The sequence below is a fragment of the Prionailurus bengalensis genome, chromosome B4, assembly GCF_016509475.1.
Source record: "Prionailurus bengalensis isolate Pbe53 chromosome B4, Fcat_Pben_1.1_paternal_pri, whole genome shotgun sequence".
Taxonomy (NCBI): domain Eukaryota; kingdom Metazoa; phylum Chordata; class Mammalia; order Carnivora; family Felidae; genus Prionailurus; species Prionailurus bengalensis.
The window spans coordinates 45,674,211-45,692,376 of NC_057358.1; the positions used below are offsets into that span (position 1 = coordinate 45,674,211).

Genomic DNA, 18,166 nt, shown 5'->3' on the forward strand with positions numbered 1-18,166 from the left:
CCCCCTTGGGAAAAAAAAACTGCAGTGGAATGCTTCGGAATTTTCTTAATAATAGCGGTTCATCTCTTCTGTATAAAATGCTTCTCAAATATACTCTGAAGTGAACTGACGTTAAAAATGGCAGGTCTTGGGGCGCCTGGGGGGCTCAGTCGGTTGAGCGTCCGACTTTGCTCAGGTCATGATCTCACGGTTTGTGAGTTCGAGCCCCGCATCAGGCCGGCTGCTGTCAGCGTAGAGCCCTCTTTGGATCCTCTGTCCCCGTCTCTCCCCGCCCCTTCCCTGCTCACACTCTCTCTCTCAAAACTAAATCCAACTTTTTTTTTTAATGCAGGTCTTAGTAGGCTTATTATGTGCACGGGGAGTAGTAGAACATAGGCGCAGAAAAATGGTCTCTCTTCCGTTCACTAATCATTAACTGCTATATTATTCGATTTTGTTGAGTTAAAGTTGCAAGAGATAACTGTAAGGCCGGTTCTGTGTTATACGTTCTCCCTCATCTCGCCCATGCGGCTTCTGTTACATTAGCAGCTGCGAGCCACATGACGTCTCAAGACCAGTGCCTATGAGCATTGAGTGCCCGCGGGCAAGTAGCCAGTGAGGGCGGCACTTTATTCCTGGATGTGTTCAAAGCGGAGCGCCACCTACACCTCCCTCCTCTTCCCATTTATAAATCTACTTCTCCAAGGATATACAGATTTTTTTGGCTCTATTTTTAGTCTGTTGATAACTTGAGAAAGCCTCCAACGATGAAAGCCTTGGATGGGGAGGATTCAATTCACCCAGTCTTTTCTGCATCCCTAATAGACGCTGAAAATCAATCCGAATTCTGACTCTGGGTGGGAACTGCATGCGTAAGTGTAGTGTGATGGGTAAGAACACACACCCTGAAGCCAGACTGCCTGGGTTCAAATCTGCCCCTCTCGGCCCCTCTTGTTTCCGTGGCCATAGGACCTTGGGCACATCCCTTAAGTGCACCGAGCCCGAGTTCCCCGATCTGAACCCCTATGTCATGGTTTTGCTGTGAGCATGCAATTAAATGAGCTAATATTTACAAAGTGCTTACAAGAGTGTGAGATGATAGACATGCCTAATAGATGACTGTTAAGTAAATTAAATGGTCCTGATTAGACAGAGTTGCCTCTGGGTCCAAGGCTCTATTCCATTTAGACACTGTAACTCCCAGGCCGTAGGGCTGTTAGTAGGGCTGTTGGAGGAAAGGGGGCTTCTTTTTTCCCAGTTATTCTAGACAATTAAAATAGCAGTAGGACTTGACTTTGAACACTGAAGTTTATCAAGCCTCTTTCCAGCTTGGTCTATCTGTCTACCTTGTCCGTACACTCTGACCGGTTTCCTCGGGGGGCCTCAAGCAGGTAGCTGGATCTGTCAGGGTCACTTTTGTAAAACTGCTAGGATCGCCTGGTATTCCCTGGACTGACAGTGACCTGATGGGTCCCTTTTGCACACAGCCCAGGGCCTTCATGCTGGTTCCCCACGAGGGGGTTTCCGCGGTGACTGTGCTTGCTTCGGGGGACCGGGGCTGTGGGAGAGATTAATGGGAAGTGAAAAGAGAAACTGTTGCCTTTCGCCAGCAGGGCTGGTTGGAGTGTGTGACTCCTCTTGTATTTAGGGAAAAGATTACTCATGAGTATTTTCTTCCATAGAATATAAAGAACCTCAAATTACTACTTGTGTCCCCCCACCCCCATTCCCCCCACCTCCCTCCGGTTCAGTGACTCCTCTGCAGACACTTCAGCATTTCACTCTCGTTTCCCCTCCCCAGGGGGATTCGGTTCTGTATTTGCCTTGGCGCGCGCGCTTCTAATAAGCTACCGCATCGTTTTTCCTGTTTCTGACTGAGTGTCTTCTGCTCCGTGGCCCATCTACCGCCAGGCTCTTTCCTAGGCCAAGCTTGACTGCAACCCCATATTTGCACCCCCCCCCCCGCCCCCCGCCGGGCCTGGCTGTGCCCGTGCTGCTCCTGTGAAAGAGAGGAAGGGGAAAAACTCCCAATAACAGATGACTGATCGCCGTGCTGTTTCTGTTCGAAGGCGACACCGCTGACGATAGGAAGTAAACATTAAGGTTTTTTTACCGGTTCAAAAGTTGAGATTTTGCTAAGCCGTCCTCACGCCCACTGCCATCTCACTGTGATTCCAGATATGGGTTTCGTCAAGGTCGTTGGAAAGATGGGAGGGGGGGGGCACCTTCTGTATCCAAGGACCGTTTTTAATAGGCATTACTTCTGGGTAGAGTTAAGAGCCAAAAACAAAACCTTAAATTCTTTAGTGGCTGTGTTTTATTCTCAGGATCATAGAGCAGTAGCATACTACACATTATTTATTTATTTATTTATTTATTTATTTATTTATTTTATTCTTGAGAGAGAGACAGCATGAACAGGGGAGGGGCAGAGCAAGAGAGGGAGACACAGAATCGGAAGCAGGCTCCAGGCTCTGAGCTGTCAGCACAGAGCCCGACGCGGGGCTCGAACCCACCAGCCGGGAGATCATGACCTGGGCCGAAGTTGGACTCTTCACCGACTGAGCCACCCAGGCGCCCCATACTACACATTATGATTTCGTGATGCCACTTTCTTTTGCCACGTAAAATTGTAAAACTTAAAACCCAAGGGAAAAAAAGCTCTTGGACGCCCGTCTCTAATTCTGCCAATGCCTGTACTTCTTTCTTCGTGTCCTACACGAGAGACTGCTTGAGAAAGGACTTCCCCAGAGTTCAAGGAAGCCAGCTACCATTCTTCAGAACTAGACTTTGCAAAGGAGCCACCTGGAAGACGGAGCCAATAGTCATGCCCAGAGGCTCTGGACCTTCTCCAAGGGAACTGAGCTATTCCTTCCCTGGTCCACGAGGGAGGAGAAACAGTAGACCAGACAGTTCTTTGTTATGCTTGATTGAAGGATGAAAAGGTGACTCTTTCCAGGATCAAACTGAAGGGCACTTTTAGAGCACACTCACGGAGTCTCCTTAGGAAGTTTAAGTAACTTCCTGGAGACACTGAAGCTCTTCTTGGCAAACCCTGACTCCATTGTATTTGAACCATTAATTCACACGGTGCAGTTTTGGAGAATGAAGCTCTGTTGGGCACGTAGCTCCTTCCAACCCCTCAGTTCTCCTTTTGGTCTCAGGACTGCTTTCAGTTTTTAAGAATTATTGAAGACCCCAAAGAGCTTCGCTCATGTGGATCCTGTCTATATTTACCATATTGGAAACTAAAACTGAGCATTTCAAAAACACTTAACTTACTGAAAAGTAATAAGCTAAGCTTATGCTAGCATAAATATATATTTATGAATATATCTTCCAGAAAGTAGCGAGAGAAGTGGCATTGTTTTACATTTTTGCAAGTCTCTAATGTCTGGCTTCATAGAAGATGGCTGGATTCTCACGTCTGCTGCAATATCACACGTTGTGTAGCTTCTAGAAAATCCCACTGTCTACTCATGAATGAATGAGGCTGAAAAAGGTAGCTAACCTTTTAATATTGCTAGGAAAAGAGGTTTGACTTCATTGACACTCTGAAAAGTGCTTGCGAGCCCTGAGGGGTCCCCAGATCACATTTGGAGCACCACTGTTCTAAACCACTTGAATGATATACCAAAGATTTCCCACAACAGCAAAATAAAATAAAAATCTAGATTCACAGTCAGACTTCCAGAAAAGCCCAGCCTGAGTTCTCCTCTCTACCTAAGCTACAGCCCTCCCTTTGGCCCACTTCTGGTCCCACTCAGAGTCCAATACCACCCCCGGCAGAAAGTTCTAACATCAAAAAGTAGAATAAAAAGGCAAAAGACCTTTTATCCTTGCTTTGCCCTCTCATTCCCAGAGGCTAGCCTGATAGTTTTCCAGAGGCTGAGTGAGTTGCTCTTCCTGGAAGAAATTTCAGGGAATACTTTATTATTTGGCAGCTCTCAAAGGTCAGGCCCGACTCTGGAACGTTCTCACTTCAAAAGGACACTGAGGGGGCGCCTGGGTGGCTCAGTCGGTTAAGCATCCAACTTAGGCTCAGGTCATGATCTCGCGGTCCGTGAGTTCGAGCCCCGCGTCGGGCTCTGTGCTGGCAGCTCAGAGCCTGGAGCCTGTTTCCGATTCTGTGTCTCCCTCTCTCTCTGCCCCTCCCCGGCTCACGCTCTGTCTCTCTCTGTCTCAAAAATAAATAAACGTTAAAAAAAAATTTTTTTTAATAAAAAAAAACAAAAGGACACTGGGTGGCAATCAGATCAGCTCTGATTCTAAGGTCCCCTCCGAAGCACATTGACATTTGTCATGACTCTGAGTTCCTTGGGTGTTTCAGGCCACCATGGAGCTTCAGCTTTGGGGCATACCTGAATCAAGGCAGCCCCTGGAGCTGGGCAGGTAAGGGCAGGCCAGCAAGGCCTAGGGTCCATCAAAGACTAAAAAAGGATCGTTCTTCTCATGTTGCCTCTGAATAAATAGTTCATCCGATATCACACTTGGGCACTTACAAATCTTGAGCTTTGCCTTGGGATTCAGAGTTGAACATAAGAGCTCTTCAGACCTGGAGACTCCATTTTATTAACCATTCAGAAAGCTTTTTCCTTTATTCCAACTGTCTAACTGACAAGACCTTTTTTTTTTTCCTCCCTCTCTCTCTCTCTCTCTCTTTCTGCCTTGCTCTCTCTCCAACAGGCTTGCAGCCAATTTACTGGAGCAGGGATGACGTAGCCCAGTGGCTCAAGTGGGCTGAAAACGAATTTTCTTTAAGGCCAATTGACAGCAACACGTTTGAAATGAACGGCAAAGCGCTCCTGCTGCTGACCAAAGAGGACTTTCGCTATCGATCTCCTCATTCAGGTGAGAGTCTGGACTCCTGACACGTGTTCGGCTTGGAAAATCTGTTAGTCATTGCTTGGTCTTTGCCACCACCCATCACGCCCAAGAAATCCCCACGGTAGGTCACCGTGAGCACAAAGACCGTGACCTAGCTTCATAGAGGAAAGATTTTGCTGACTAAGTCCATTGGAGGGGAAAAGAGGAAGAATTTCCAGATCGAGGGGAAACTTTGAAGGTCAGGAGAAGGACCCACAGGGTCCTTAAGGAGCTTAAGGGGTCTAGTTGTGCCACCAAATCAAGGAGAAAATGCATTCCGGCCCTTCGACTCTGCCTTGCTCCTGATTCTGGAAACTTTTGAAAGTGGTGCTTGAGAGTGAGTGTAGGTGGTGAACTGCTCAGTTAAAACCAAAGACACAGGAAGAAGGGGCGTGAGCCCTTGCTCAGGTAGATGGAGTAGAAAGGGAAGAAGACGTGAGGGAAACGGAAGATAAGGATGGGAAGAGGTGGAGGTCCTAGGAGCCACGGCAAGTGTAGAAATAAAGGACTTTGGGTGATTTCCTTTGGAAGTACTGATTTTTTTTTTTTAAGCTTATTTCTTTATCTTGAGAGAGGAACAGAGAGAGAGTGCACGTGAGCGCAAGCAAGGGAGGGGCAGAGAGAGAGAATCTCAAGCGGGCTCTGCACTGTCCGCTCAGAGCCCGATGCGGGGCTCGAACCCACAAACCGTGAGATCGTGACCTGAGCTTGAAATCGAGAGTCGGACGCTTAACCGACTGAGCCACCCTGGTGCCCCAGGAGTACTGAATTTTTTGAAGTATGGCATCCTGTAGCTTATAGAAATCCTGAAAAAGGCAAGTGGAAGATTTCCCAGGCTCCTCTAACCGGGCAGTTTTGTCAACATAAGGGCTCCGAAGACCGCATGGGAAGATTTGATTCAGCAAAGAGCGTTTGTACCTACCAAATGTATTTCTGACATAGGTGTGAGACTTCAAATGAACTTTCTAATTTCACTTCTTAAACTTTATGGATACTTAGGAGATAGTTATTTGGGAACCCCGTATGTGAAATGGGGAACTTTGGTCTCAGGTTTATGCCTTTTGAGGGGCCAGTTCTTCAGGTACCAACAGGCGCTCCTTGTCTCGAGCCTCTTTGTGGCCAACTTTGATATACCTTGTCTGGTGGAGACTCTCTTTGTCTTGACAAAGGGCAGAGATCCTGTGTCAGGTCTTGGCATAGTTCCCTTATTTACTCCATAGTTAACCCTTATTTACTCCTGGAGGCCTGCCAGAAGTTAGTAAACTAGCTGTCGTGAGGAAACATCCCCATCACAGGGCGTGCGGTAAGGATATAGAACAGTATCTCCCCCGCTTTTCCCAATCGCTGCGAACCGTTTATATGAGGAAATGATAAAGGGAAGTTTCCCTGAGAAGTATAGAAGGTATTGAAACTCGAAAGTTCATATCTCTGAAAAACAGATCATTGTTAACGTTTTATAAAGGAATGGACCCAGCCATACCTGACACGTTTTGTCTCAAATCATTGATTCTTTCTGTGGTCTCAGGGTAAGAAAACGAAAACAACTATATAAATAAATAAAGCTAGCCTAAAAGGAAACTAAGTAGTCCCCTTTTTCTTAATATTTATTTATTTTTGAGAGAGAGAGAGACAGAGTGTGAGCAGGGGAGGAGTGGGGAGGCGGGTGGGGGACACAGAATCCGAAGCAGGCTCCAGGCTCTGAGCTGTCAGCACAGAACCCAACGCAGGGCTTGAACCCACGGACTACGAGATCATGACCGGAGCCGAGGCCGGATGCCCAATCGACTGAGCCACCTAGGCACCCCTAAATAGTCCCCTTTAATGCAAAAATACTTACCTTTTCTGTTCCAGTGGAACCTCAAAGGTATACTCAAAGGAGCAAAGCTACCTCTCTGGAGGAAAAGAACTTTTAACTCTTTAGTGTGTTCCAAAAAAACCACTCGTGTCAGGCAAATGAGGGAAAACACAGTGATATGCTTTGACTGGATTTGACTTAGCCCTTAGCCGGGGCTAAGACTCCCTGAGTCTGTAAATCCCCCCCCCCCCCAACCATCATATCTCAGGTACTCCTTTTCGTTGCTGATTTCTTTTTCTCCCTAGAGATCTCTCTCCGCTTTACTTAGAAAGTGGGTTCTCTCTCCTCAAAACTGGAAGCCAAGATAGGCAAAAGCCTGCCAGTAGTCCCCTGCCATTTTGTCAGGTCTTTGCCAGAGTGGGCCATGTGGAATATCGACAGGCTCCCACTGTCCTGCTGGATAGGATTGCATTGAACCTAGAGGCAAAAGGAAGCTGGAGAAAGGAAAGGGCAGAGCAGGATGGGGCTTAGGAGAGAAGGAAGGGAGTTGATTTGGAACACGAAGGATGGATAGAACGGAGAAGGTGGGGAGAGAAGAACATTCCAGGTAACTGGGGCAGCACTATCTTAATGTATCTGGATGACGTGAAGTAGCCCATCTGATGAATGGAAGAGGCGGGAGGTAGGAGACCGGATAAAGCCAGTGCACTCGCTGGGCCTGAGGTGCTTAGACCCCAGTTAGGTGGCAGTAGAAATTCATTCCATGCGTATTCTCTGAGCAACTCCATGCTAGAGTTACAGAAGTGCGGGCTAAGGAGGTTCAGGCATCGCAGAGGCAATTTCTGGCTGGATTGTCAGATGCAGCTCAAGGGTATGGTAATGGAGCTGGGACTTTGAAAGCTTGGAGAGGAACCTAAGGTAGAGGTAAGGAAAGGTGTTAAGGAGGGGCCGTAGGCCAGTTCACGTGCCGATGGGGTTCAGACATCCTGATTCCAGGGACGTCATCCATGGACATCAGGATTCCATCCTGCCTGAAACAGTGTTCATCGTCACTCATCACCCCTTCCCCACTTGGCCAAATGCCTTTTCCTATTAGAAGTTCTGCTGACCTTCTCCGGGAAAGCTTTCCCTGCTTCACATCCCTGCTTCCCTGATTGTGCCCTGCCTGCCTTCCTTTCCTCCACCTCTTCCCACCTCGGTCTGGGCTAGGTGCTGTTCCTCTTATGTCACAGAGCATACCCTAATTCTGTGATGGCTCCTCTCTCTCACACACACACACACACACACACACACACACCCATGTTTTATAGGATTGCTTTCTGTTCTGCATCCATCTACTAGAGGAGGGAGTTCATTTGGATAAGGGTTGTGTCTTGTTAAGCTGACCTACTGCAGCATCCAGTTGGCACTCAATATTGATCGAATGATGACCCAACACATGAGTCCCTTAAAGCCCGCGTTAAGAAGCTCGGATTTTATTTGGCAGGGCGTGGGAAACCACTGACGAGTTTTGATCAGGAGAATAATAGAATTGGAGCCCTCCCTTTGGAGCAGACCTTGGCTGTCAGTGCATAGGGTAGACTCATTTGGTCACTAAAAACAGGAAAACCAGTTAGGATGCTATAGCTACAGTCCTAATTGGAGACATTGAACTCCAGAACTAGATCGATGAGAATAAAATAATAGTACTTCAGGCACGGAATGGTTAGCTAAGAAGAGGAGCTCATCTGCAGGAAGCAGTAAGATTCATTTTGGCCCGGCAATGCCACGGTATCCAAAAAGATATGTCCTGTTCTGCTGCTGGAAATCTGAGACCGGAGCCAGGCCAGAGCTGGGAATAGTAGATGTGAGCATTACCCCTATTGTGTTGAGCTGGGGGTAAAGAGAAATATATACTGCAGGTAATTTAATTAAGGCATCGACCAGAAAGCCGTGGACAGAATTTCAAGGTGATACCTGCCAGGAGGGGCTGCAAGAAAACTGACCACAAAAAGAGGGGTATTGTCAGAGGGTTTGGAAACGAGCTGCGAAAGAGTTCAGGAGACGTTCGCGTGGCGTGGCCGCGTAGCAGGGTAGTGAGGCATGATCTACCTACTCGGATTCTCCTCGGGTAGGGACAAGGTGTAAATAGAAAATCTTCGTCAGTGCTCCCGTGTAGCATTTGCCACTGCTGCTTCTGACGTGGGCTTTCTGGTTTAGCGTTTGATATAGTAGATGTCTGGAGGCCCACGTTCTATACGTGGCTCATCCACAGGTCACAGTACTTCTTTGGCCCCTATTTTCCTCATCCATAAAATGGGATTTCTACCATATGCATCCAAAGCCCCCTTCAACTCTTAACAGTTAGGCCCAACCTCAACCAGGAAACAATATTAAGCTTCTATGACATAGTACAACCTCCTACCCTACAGGCAATGAATAAATACTTTGATCCCCTTCAACCTATATGTCTTGTAAAACTTATACTTCGGTCAGTTTTTTTCTGTCTTTCTTTGAATGTTTTTTGCTGCCTCAGATGAAACAGCAGCAGCTTCTCACTAGTCATGGAGCCACTGGAATAAGCAAAAGTATCTGGTTGCCCCGTCACCGTGAATTGGATGTTTATAGCTTCCTCCCAACCTTATTTCCTGCCTGGCCTCACCCAGAATTATGCTGTCTGTATATGGACATAACATTCCCCAACACAACCCATTTCAAATGTAGAGAGGAGGGAACAGTGTCCAATGAATTTTAATGACCTGAAATACTAATATATCGTAGGTCAAAATATGGTAGCCTCTCTGAACTCTACATTCTTTGACCAGTTTCACAAACTACGCCTGTCTTGTCCATTTCCAGGACAAGAGTTCTCCATGCTCAACCTCTAGAATAAAGCAGGGGACATTTAGAATGTGCTTTAAATAACATATTATCTCCAAACAGAAGCTTGTAAGGCTGAAGATGCATGGGATATTTTCTTTGGAATATTCTCCCAGTTAGGGGACACAAGATGTGAATTTATAACATTTGCAAAGCTAAGGAAAAAATGCAGAGGAATCTTAACTTTATAAAAATTTTACCTGTACGGGATAATTTTACCTACTCTTTGAGCTACTAGATAGTAACTGCCTTAAATGGTCTGGGATGATTTAAATTCAGAGGGATATTTGACCATTTGACCTCTTTGAGACTTGAGAATAAGGAACGGAGAAGTTAACATTGATATTAACTCTTTTAGAGGTATCCACCGTTAGACATCAAGATGGAATAGATTTATGTACACATTATTTATAAGAACAACAGCCACGAAAGCCACAAGATATTTTCAGTTCAATTCATGTTAGACTCTCTACTGATGCTAAAAAATGGAAAATAAGCATCTTTTCAAAGCTCCTTCAGTTCAATTCAGCAAAAAAACGTATGGTGGATTTACAAAGCAAATTAGTCTTCCAGTGTACCGGAATGTGATGTGGCAAATTATTTCTTCCCTCTCCAACGCACCAGAACCTTTGTTTGGGGAAATACGCTTCACTTGTGACCTCCAAATATAGTAAAATTCCCTTTCAAGGTTAAACGAAAAATACTGATCTGTATCTTCATAACGTTCCTCCTCGGACCGACTTGCTTATTCATTTCTGTTAAGCAACCGTAGGTGCATTTGCCGGGTTGAATGGTTGGGTCAGCTGGCTATTTTGGAATCAAGTTGCAGAAACTGAGGGTATTGGTCACGGAGGGGAGTTATGGTCCCGAAGTGTGGGAGTTGCAGGAAGCGTGACCCTTGACTGAGACACCGAGAGTTGGCTATACTCCTTGTGTCTGTGAACAGAGCAGGGGAAAGAAAAGCATCTACACATCAGAGAAATGGTTAAGAAGCCAGTTACAGAAAAGTCTTTTAATTTCTTAGCTCTTCCCTTGTCCCATTTGTAAAGTGGTAGTGATGACCGATCCCTGTGCCAGACAGCATGGCATTATCACCTGTAAAACAGACCACACGTCCTGTAACAAAGCACCTACTCGTTTTGTGGTATTCGTATTTTCTCACACGCTTAGTTTTTGGTTTATCTGTAATACCCCTCTGTGTTCTGCATCCGCTAAAGGCAGTTGTCTCCCTATATCTCTTTTCTAACTGATTTATTCTTGCCTTAAATGCAGTGTTCACGTTTTCCCACAACCTGCACCCTTTTTCTCAGGATCTCTGTGTCTTGAGACACAGATACCAAGCTAACTCTCAAATATTGGTTCCTAAGTAAAAGACTAGCTTATGGTTATGGTTATGGTTATGGTTACAGAAATCACTCTGTACTAAATACAAAGGCCTGTACTTTAATCAGCCTACAAAAATGGGTTGGATGGAATTTTCAGAAAAGAAGGTCGAACAGAGTTCAAAAGCAAAGCGGTGCCCTGATGGGAGGGGCCTATCGTGGCCTCCAGTGGGACCTCAAGAGGCCAGTACCGGCCTTGGCGTTCTCACTGCTGAACACACACCGAGACTGAATGAACTGAGGCCGTGGACTTCATCCTGAACATCTACCGGAGGCCGAGAGGACCCAGCAGAGAGAATTTGATGACAAATCTGAAAAGCATCCCTCCCAGCCTTGCCCCCTTTGTGTTTTAAGAATTGGTCAAAAGGAAACCAAAATCTCTGAATAAAAACAGAAGAGAAAGAGAAAAGAGAACAGTTTGCAAATTTAAGAATGTGTTACTTCAGATAATCTTCACATGAGGATATGTACATAGTAAATCATCCCCTGAAAAGTGCACATTTTAAGAATGTTAAAATTCTGCTTTAAATCTACCGAACTTGAGAAGTTAAGTGATGCAAAGCCCCGGGGGGATGGGCTGTGGGTAGCACAGTAGGTGACACCGTGCGAGGGTCCCAGCCTTCCGGAGAACAAGTAGTGTCTAAGAACTTTAAGAGTGACCAAAACTCAAAATAAGTCAGTCAGAGGAAGACAAATATCATATGATTTCACTCATCTGTGGAATTTAAGAAACAAAACAGATGAACATAAGAGAAGGGAAGAAAAAAATAAGATAAAAACAGAGAGGGAGGCAAACCATAAGAGACTTTTTTTTAATGTTTATTTTTATTTTTGAGAGAGACAGATCATGAGCAGGGGAGGGGCAGAGAGTGAGGGAGACAGAATCTGAAGCAGGCTCCAGGCTCTGAGCTGTCAGCACAGAGCCCTATGCTGGGCTCAGACTCATGAACCACAAGATCATGACCTGAGCCAAAGTCGGACTCTTAACTGACTGAGCCACCCAGGTGCCCCCAAAGACTCTTAAATACAGAGAACAAACTGAGGGTTACTGATGGGGTATTGGGTGGGGGGGGGATGGGCTAAAAGGGTGATGGGCATTAAGGAGGGTACTTTTTGGGATGAGCACTGGATGTTATAATGTAAGTGATGAATCACCAAGTTCTATTCCTGAAATCGTTATTATACTATATGTTAACTGACTTGGATTTAAATAAAAAGTGGGGGGGAAAAAGAGTGATCAAAACCCTTTTACTGATGATACTATTTTCAGAAAATATCCCAGGGGCTCCTTAGTCAGTTGGGCGTCATCAGACTTCGACTTGGGTCATGATCTCACGGTTTTGAGTTTGAGCCCTGTGTTGGGCTCTGTGCTGACAGCTCAGAGCCCGGAGCCTGCTTCGGATTCTGCGTCTCCCTCTCTGTCTCTCTCTCTCTGCCCTTTCCCTACTCACGCTCTCTCTCTCTCTCTTTCTCTCTTCTCAAAAAAAAAAAAAAAAAGAAAAGAAAAGAAAGAAAATATCCCAAGGATGCAGTCCAGTGGGGGGAAAGAAAAGATACCCTTAGCAATCCTGTTTATAAGTATAAAAACTGGAAATGCCCAAGCCACCCACAGTATGGGACTTGCTACATAAACTTGGAGAATGTAAATATAAAGGAATGTACTGTGACTCTACGACTATTCATTGAGTCACTTATTATTTCTTCAGTAGATTATAGGGCCTTGCAGATCATGTTCGTGGTTCTAAAGGTTGTTTTAAAGACAGGTAGAAGCCATTCTGCATTTTAAGCAGAGACTGGGGCGAGTGCAAAGGTACAAAGTGTGAGGAATGGATGTGGGGCGGTTGGCTTGGCTGGCATCCAGGAGCAAAGGTGGTAACTTGAAATAGGACAGAACTAGCAGGGGATGATGCCAGGGCTATTTAGAAGGTAGAGTCTGAAAGTCTTGGTGACTGATGCTGGATGAGAGAAGGAGAGGAGTTAATTAAGCATGACTCCCAGGTTTCTGGCCTGATCAACTGGGCATTCGCTGGACTAGGAAACACCATGTGGGTGGTAAAGACTTACCCTGGACACATTAAGTGTGTGGTGTCCGTATGTCACGCAAGAGGAAGTATCTAGGAGATGGCGGAAGGTTCTGGAGTTGAGAAGAAATTCCTGGCTGGAGTAGATTTAGCATAGACAGGCTGATTTGAGGCCATGGGAGGAGATGAGATTACTGGGGAGAAAGACTCGTGTGAGCCTGGGGAGCCTTAATAGTGCAGGGTTGAAGGAGGAAGCGCAGAGAGGTAGGAAAAAAATCCAGGAGGGGAACGTCTGAAGCCATGGAATGTTCTAGAAGGAGGCAAGTAGTGAGTGCTGCTGCTGAATGTTGCTGAAGGTCAGAGTCCCCAGGTACCGAACATCCTCCCCTGACGAGGTCAGCAGTCGAAGGGGAGAGTCATGGCGACAGCAGAGCTGGTCAGTCCCTCAGACAAGCTTGGCTGTGATGCAACCAGAAAAACAGCAGTAGTTGGAGGGGAAGATGAGGACGAGGGGTGTGTGCGTGTGCTTGTGTGTGTGTGTGTGTGTGTGTGTGTGTGTGTGTAGAAAACAGGAAAACCTGACACTGCTCAAATGCTAAAGGAAGAATCCCATAGAAAGAGGCTGAAGATACAACTGTGAACTAGAGAGAGAGACTGAATTAGAAATGTCTATGTGACGTGATGTCAACTGGAAAAAAAACATACTCGATACACACAAATGTGACTTCATGCATTGTATATGCACTTTAAATTTTTTTTTCAACGTTTATTTTATTTTTGGGACAGAGAGAGACAGAGCATGAACAGGGGAGGGGCAGAGAGAGAGAGGGAGACACAGAATCGGAAACAGGCTCCAGGCTCTGAGCCATCAGCCCAGAGCCTGACGCAGGGCTCGAACTCACGGACCGCGAGATCGTGACCTGGCTGAAGTCGGACGCTTAACCGACTGCGCCACCCAGGCGCCCCTGTATATGCACTTTAAATACACAACTGTTGAAGCAAAGCAAATAGTTTCCAGATTTTTTGAGACATGTGTGTTACTAATTCTCACAATCACAAGGGGTGCCACCTCTTGGGCCCACATTATTGCAGACACAGGGCTGCTGCCTGTCCACATCATCTCACCTGTCTTCCTAGCAGCCCAGCCAAGTCTGTGGCATTGTTCTCACTTGAGACAAAAGAAGGTTAAATAAGCCATGAGTTAAGCCTCACTGAGAAAAGATATTTGCCCGGGGGCATGCAGCTGACAAGTAGTGGAACCAGGGTTTGAACTTGGGACTTCTTTGATCCAGAGCCCAAGCTCTTCCCTCTAATAGGAAGGAAACATAGATGACTTTAGCCCCCCAAATAGCATTTGTATGTTCTCAGCCTTCAGACACGAGTTACGTTGAGAAGGCAACTTGTAGCAGGTTTGTTTACTCTCTCTACTTACCCGTTTGAAACAAATTACATATAAAATTTGTACTGTACTAAATACAATTTAGTATAAATTGTATTTATAAATACTATTACTGTATATATACTGCATACTGCATACCTTATACTAATCCTGTATAAATAAATACTATTTATAAATACTATAAACACTAAATACTAAAAAAGAATTTATTCTCAAAGTAGATGCCTGGCTTTTCACCATCAAGACCACCGGTGCAAAATTATATGTATGTGTAGCGTGTGGGTTTCTGTGCTGTATACGTGTGTGCGCATATGCGCTGTGTGTGTGTGTGCATGCAACTACAACACGCGTCACATGTGTGCGTGTACCCAGGAGTACATCTAGGTCTTATGGGGCCTGAAGCTTATAATCTGGGGGACACAAGTAGGTCTAGGGCTCCTCCCGGGAGCCTATGCAGGTGAAAGCCTTGAAGCTCAACTAGCTTCTTGGCAACTCTACTTTGCACATACATGTGCGTCCATGAACTATGTATGTACGCACGAAGATACATAGAGAAACCAACCAGAGCTACTGCCCCTTAAACAATAGCCTTGGTTCCATTGTTTAGTACGATAACAGCACCTTTTACAGTCGGTACCGGGTATTTCTTTTCTGGGGAGACAGAGATTTATCACGAATTAAATGGGCCAAGAATTTTTTGACAGGTGCTTTTGAATTCAAGCCAGTGGTCATTAGCTAAGTTAAATATGCAGTGCTATGGCTCATGCTCTTTATTTTCAGCAGGCAAATAAATATAACATATATTTTTTTTTTAATTTTTAATGTTTATTTATTTTTAAGAGACAGAGAGACAAAATGGGGGGGGGGTGGGCAGAGAGAGAGGGAGACACAGAATTTGAAGCAAGCTCCAGGATCTGGGCTGTCAGCCCAGAGCCCAACATGGGGCTCGAACCCATAAACTGTGAGATCATGACCTGAGCCAAAGTCGGACGCTTAACTGACGGAGCCACCCAGGCGCCCCAAGTATAACTTATTTTTAAATGTCTTTTTTTTTAATCCAGAGATCTTTTTGTTAGTATTACTTTTTAGATATGATCTTCTGTGTATGTGAATATTTTAAGAGTGTAGCAAGAGAACAGGCTGGGTGTCGAAGGGAATAGGAGGCAGGGGAGATGGGATAGGATGGGAGGCCGCCTTTATTTATTTGGAAAGCTGTTGTAGACGAGACACATGTTCTGTGTTGTTCCAGAGCCAAAACTAGGAACCGAGGTCCACAAGATTGCAGGGGAGGCCAGGTTCCAACTTAACAGAAGAACTTCCTATCAACTCGAGCTGTCCAAAAATGGTTTGCTTATGTTAAGTGGCCAGCTGCCCATCACTGGAAGTGCTCAGCCAAAGCTACTTCTTGGCAGGGGAAGGGGAGGCAGGGGACTTCTACTGAACACAAGTTTGAGTCGATCGAAGTAACCTCTAGAATCCTTTCTAAGATTGCAAGCTGTTATCGGGCACACGCTGTTACTGCCAACCACGCATACACAGGGCATGCACAGTAAGTTGGTTTTTCCCCCGTAGTAGTGATGCATTTGTGCTAAGCCAGCCACATTCCCCGACTGAGCCCCTGGTTGCTGAGGAAACATGGCTGTGAATGGACTGATCCATCTATGGCCGTACTCTATGGTCTTAGAGTTAAATTTTCGCACCCATTAGTCAGCCGTCCCAGGTGGCACTTACAAATGTTACGTTACTGGTTCTCATAACGGGCTTATGGTTTAGGTAAGGAACTGGCAGAGTTCCACTCGATTCACCCCTCCCCTGCTTTCTTTTGCACAGATAGGAACCTTCTCTGCCTGGCTCCCTTTGCCAGCTGTGGGATGAGAGACAGAAGAGAGCCAGCACAGAAGGCTGGGCAGGTCTAGGGCAGAGAACCTGCCAGTCCTTCCGTGGGGCTGCCCACCGGGCCAGGGGGAGGTGTTGGAGAAGCCAATATGGGTGAATGGCCTCCCTTAACCTTGTTCTTTTCTGGAGGGAGAACATAACAATGACCATGACCCACACACCCCTTCTTTGTTCTCCCCGTGAGACTGCCTCAAGGGTCCACAGGTCTGCCCTGTGCCACTTTAATAATATCAATAATGACAACGATGGTGGTGAGGACAGTGGTGGTCACAAAACCAGCTAGTGTTTGCTGAGTTATTACTATTTGCTGGTCGCCGTGATGTGCTTTTCACAGGGATCGCCTCATCCAGTCCTCACACTGATTCTACGAGGCAGTTATTAACGTGACCATTTTATTTTATTTATTTATTTTTTCAACGTTTATTTATTTTTGGGACAGAGAGAGACAGAGCATGAACAGGGGAGGGGCAGAGAGAGAGGGAGACACAGAATCAGAAACAGGCTCCAGGCTCTGAGCCATCAGCCCAGAGCCCGACGCGGGGCTCGAACCCACGGACCGCGAGATCGTGACCTGGCTGAAGTCGGACGCTTAACCGACTGCGCCACCCAGGCGCCCCAAACGTGACCATTTTAAAGACCAGGAAACTGAGAACTAGAGAGAGTGAAGAGCATGCCCAAGGCACCAGTCTGACTCCAGAGCATAGACTCTTCCCCATTCTGCTTTATTGCCTCACTTTCTATATGTACATAGAGAAGTGGAAACACAAAAAGAAGTGACCTGCCCTGGCTTTGACCACCTCCCAGCAGAAGAGTCTTTAACCTTCTCACAGCAGGACATCTGCAGCCCGGGGAGGCACTCCCGAGGAGGGGCCAGCATGAACACACGTACCTCACCTGCTCCCTCCTCGAACCCTCCCAGCAGACTTCCAAGGCAGATGCTCTTTGCATCTCACAGGGAAGTTCAGGGACTTGCTCAAGGTCACCTGGTGCAGAGGGGCTGGGACGCAGGCCCAGGCGGCCGCATCTGCACGTCCGTGCCTTCCCCGCCACATCAGCCCGCCTCTCTGAACGAACAAAGTTGAACACCCTCACAGACACTAAATTTATATTTCCTGGCCTCCTCTTCCAAAATGGATACACTAATTACTGACCATTTTTTTTAGTAATAGTAATCATCAGGAACACATTTTTCAGTGTGTTCGTTTTCTCTTCTGCGTACTACCGAAATAAAGCATTGCTGAAACCCACAGGATAAAACCCAGCGGGTGTGAGGCCGTGTAAATTAAGAAAAGTTCAGGAAGACATTACAGTAAACCCGAAGAAACAAAGTGTTGATTAGGGACTTATTTTTGTACGCGATTAAAATATGAATCATTAAAATAGGACCGTATTTCAGGCTCTATATTCTCATCGCATCAGAGACGACATTACCATGACTACTAGGTTCAGATTAGATGGGCTCCAGGCCTCCTGAGCTCAGAGAACACAGTCGTGTGCACCACGGTTCTACCTGACACGGAACATTTGTAAAAGTCTGGCTCACGACACCTCTGCATCTTCTCACCCATGTCATCAAAAGGAAATTCCCAAGTGACATGCTTGTCTTCAGCTCTTTAAAGGCTTGTGCTTTATTTCATCGTAATAGTAAATAGTGTCACTAAGTAATAATGTTAATGACAACCAACACTCAAAGGTAGAGGAAGGAACAGAATCAAAGCAAAGACACAAAGGCACCTCAGGAGTCCCTTAGAACACAGCGATCTTGAACTTTATTTGGTACAAAGGGTTTGCAGAAAGAAAGAAACTAATATGGAGCGTTTCTTGGGTTCAGACAGAGTTTAAAAGAAAAAAATAATTCAGCAATAGCCCAAAATATGCAGTTAAATCAAGTGGTTCATTAAAGTATCTGTTAAAAATGGCTAAAATTAGAGACAAAAGCCCATTGTCTGGTGCAATTGTTGACTGCCTG

At 45.9% G+C, this 18,166-nt stretch overlaps 1 protein-coding gene across 2 annotated transcripts in view; it reads left to right on the forward strand.

Moving 5' to 3' along the window:
• Positions 1–18,166, forward strand: part of ETV6 (ETS variant transcription factor 6) — a 257,241-nt gene that overhangs the window by 197,967 nt on the left and 41,108 nt on the right. For both annotated transcript variants that reach the window (XM_043561574.1, XM_043561573.1), the window contains exon 3: positions 4,666–4,830. In XM_043561574.1, coding sequence (XP_043417509.1) covers positions 4,666–4,830 — 165 coding nt within the window. The remainder of the gene's footprint in view (positions 1–4,665; positions 4,831–18,166) is intronic.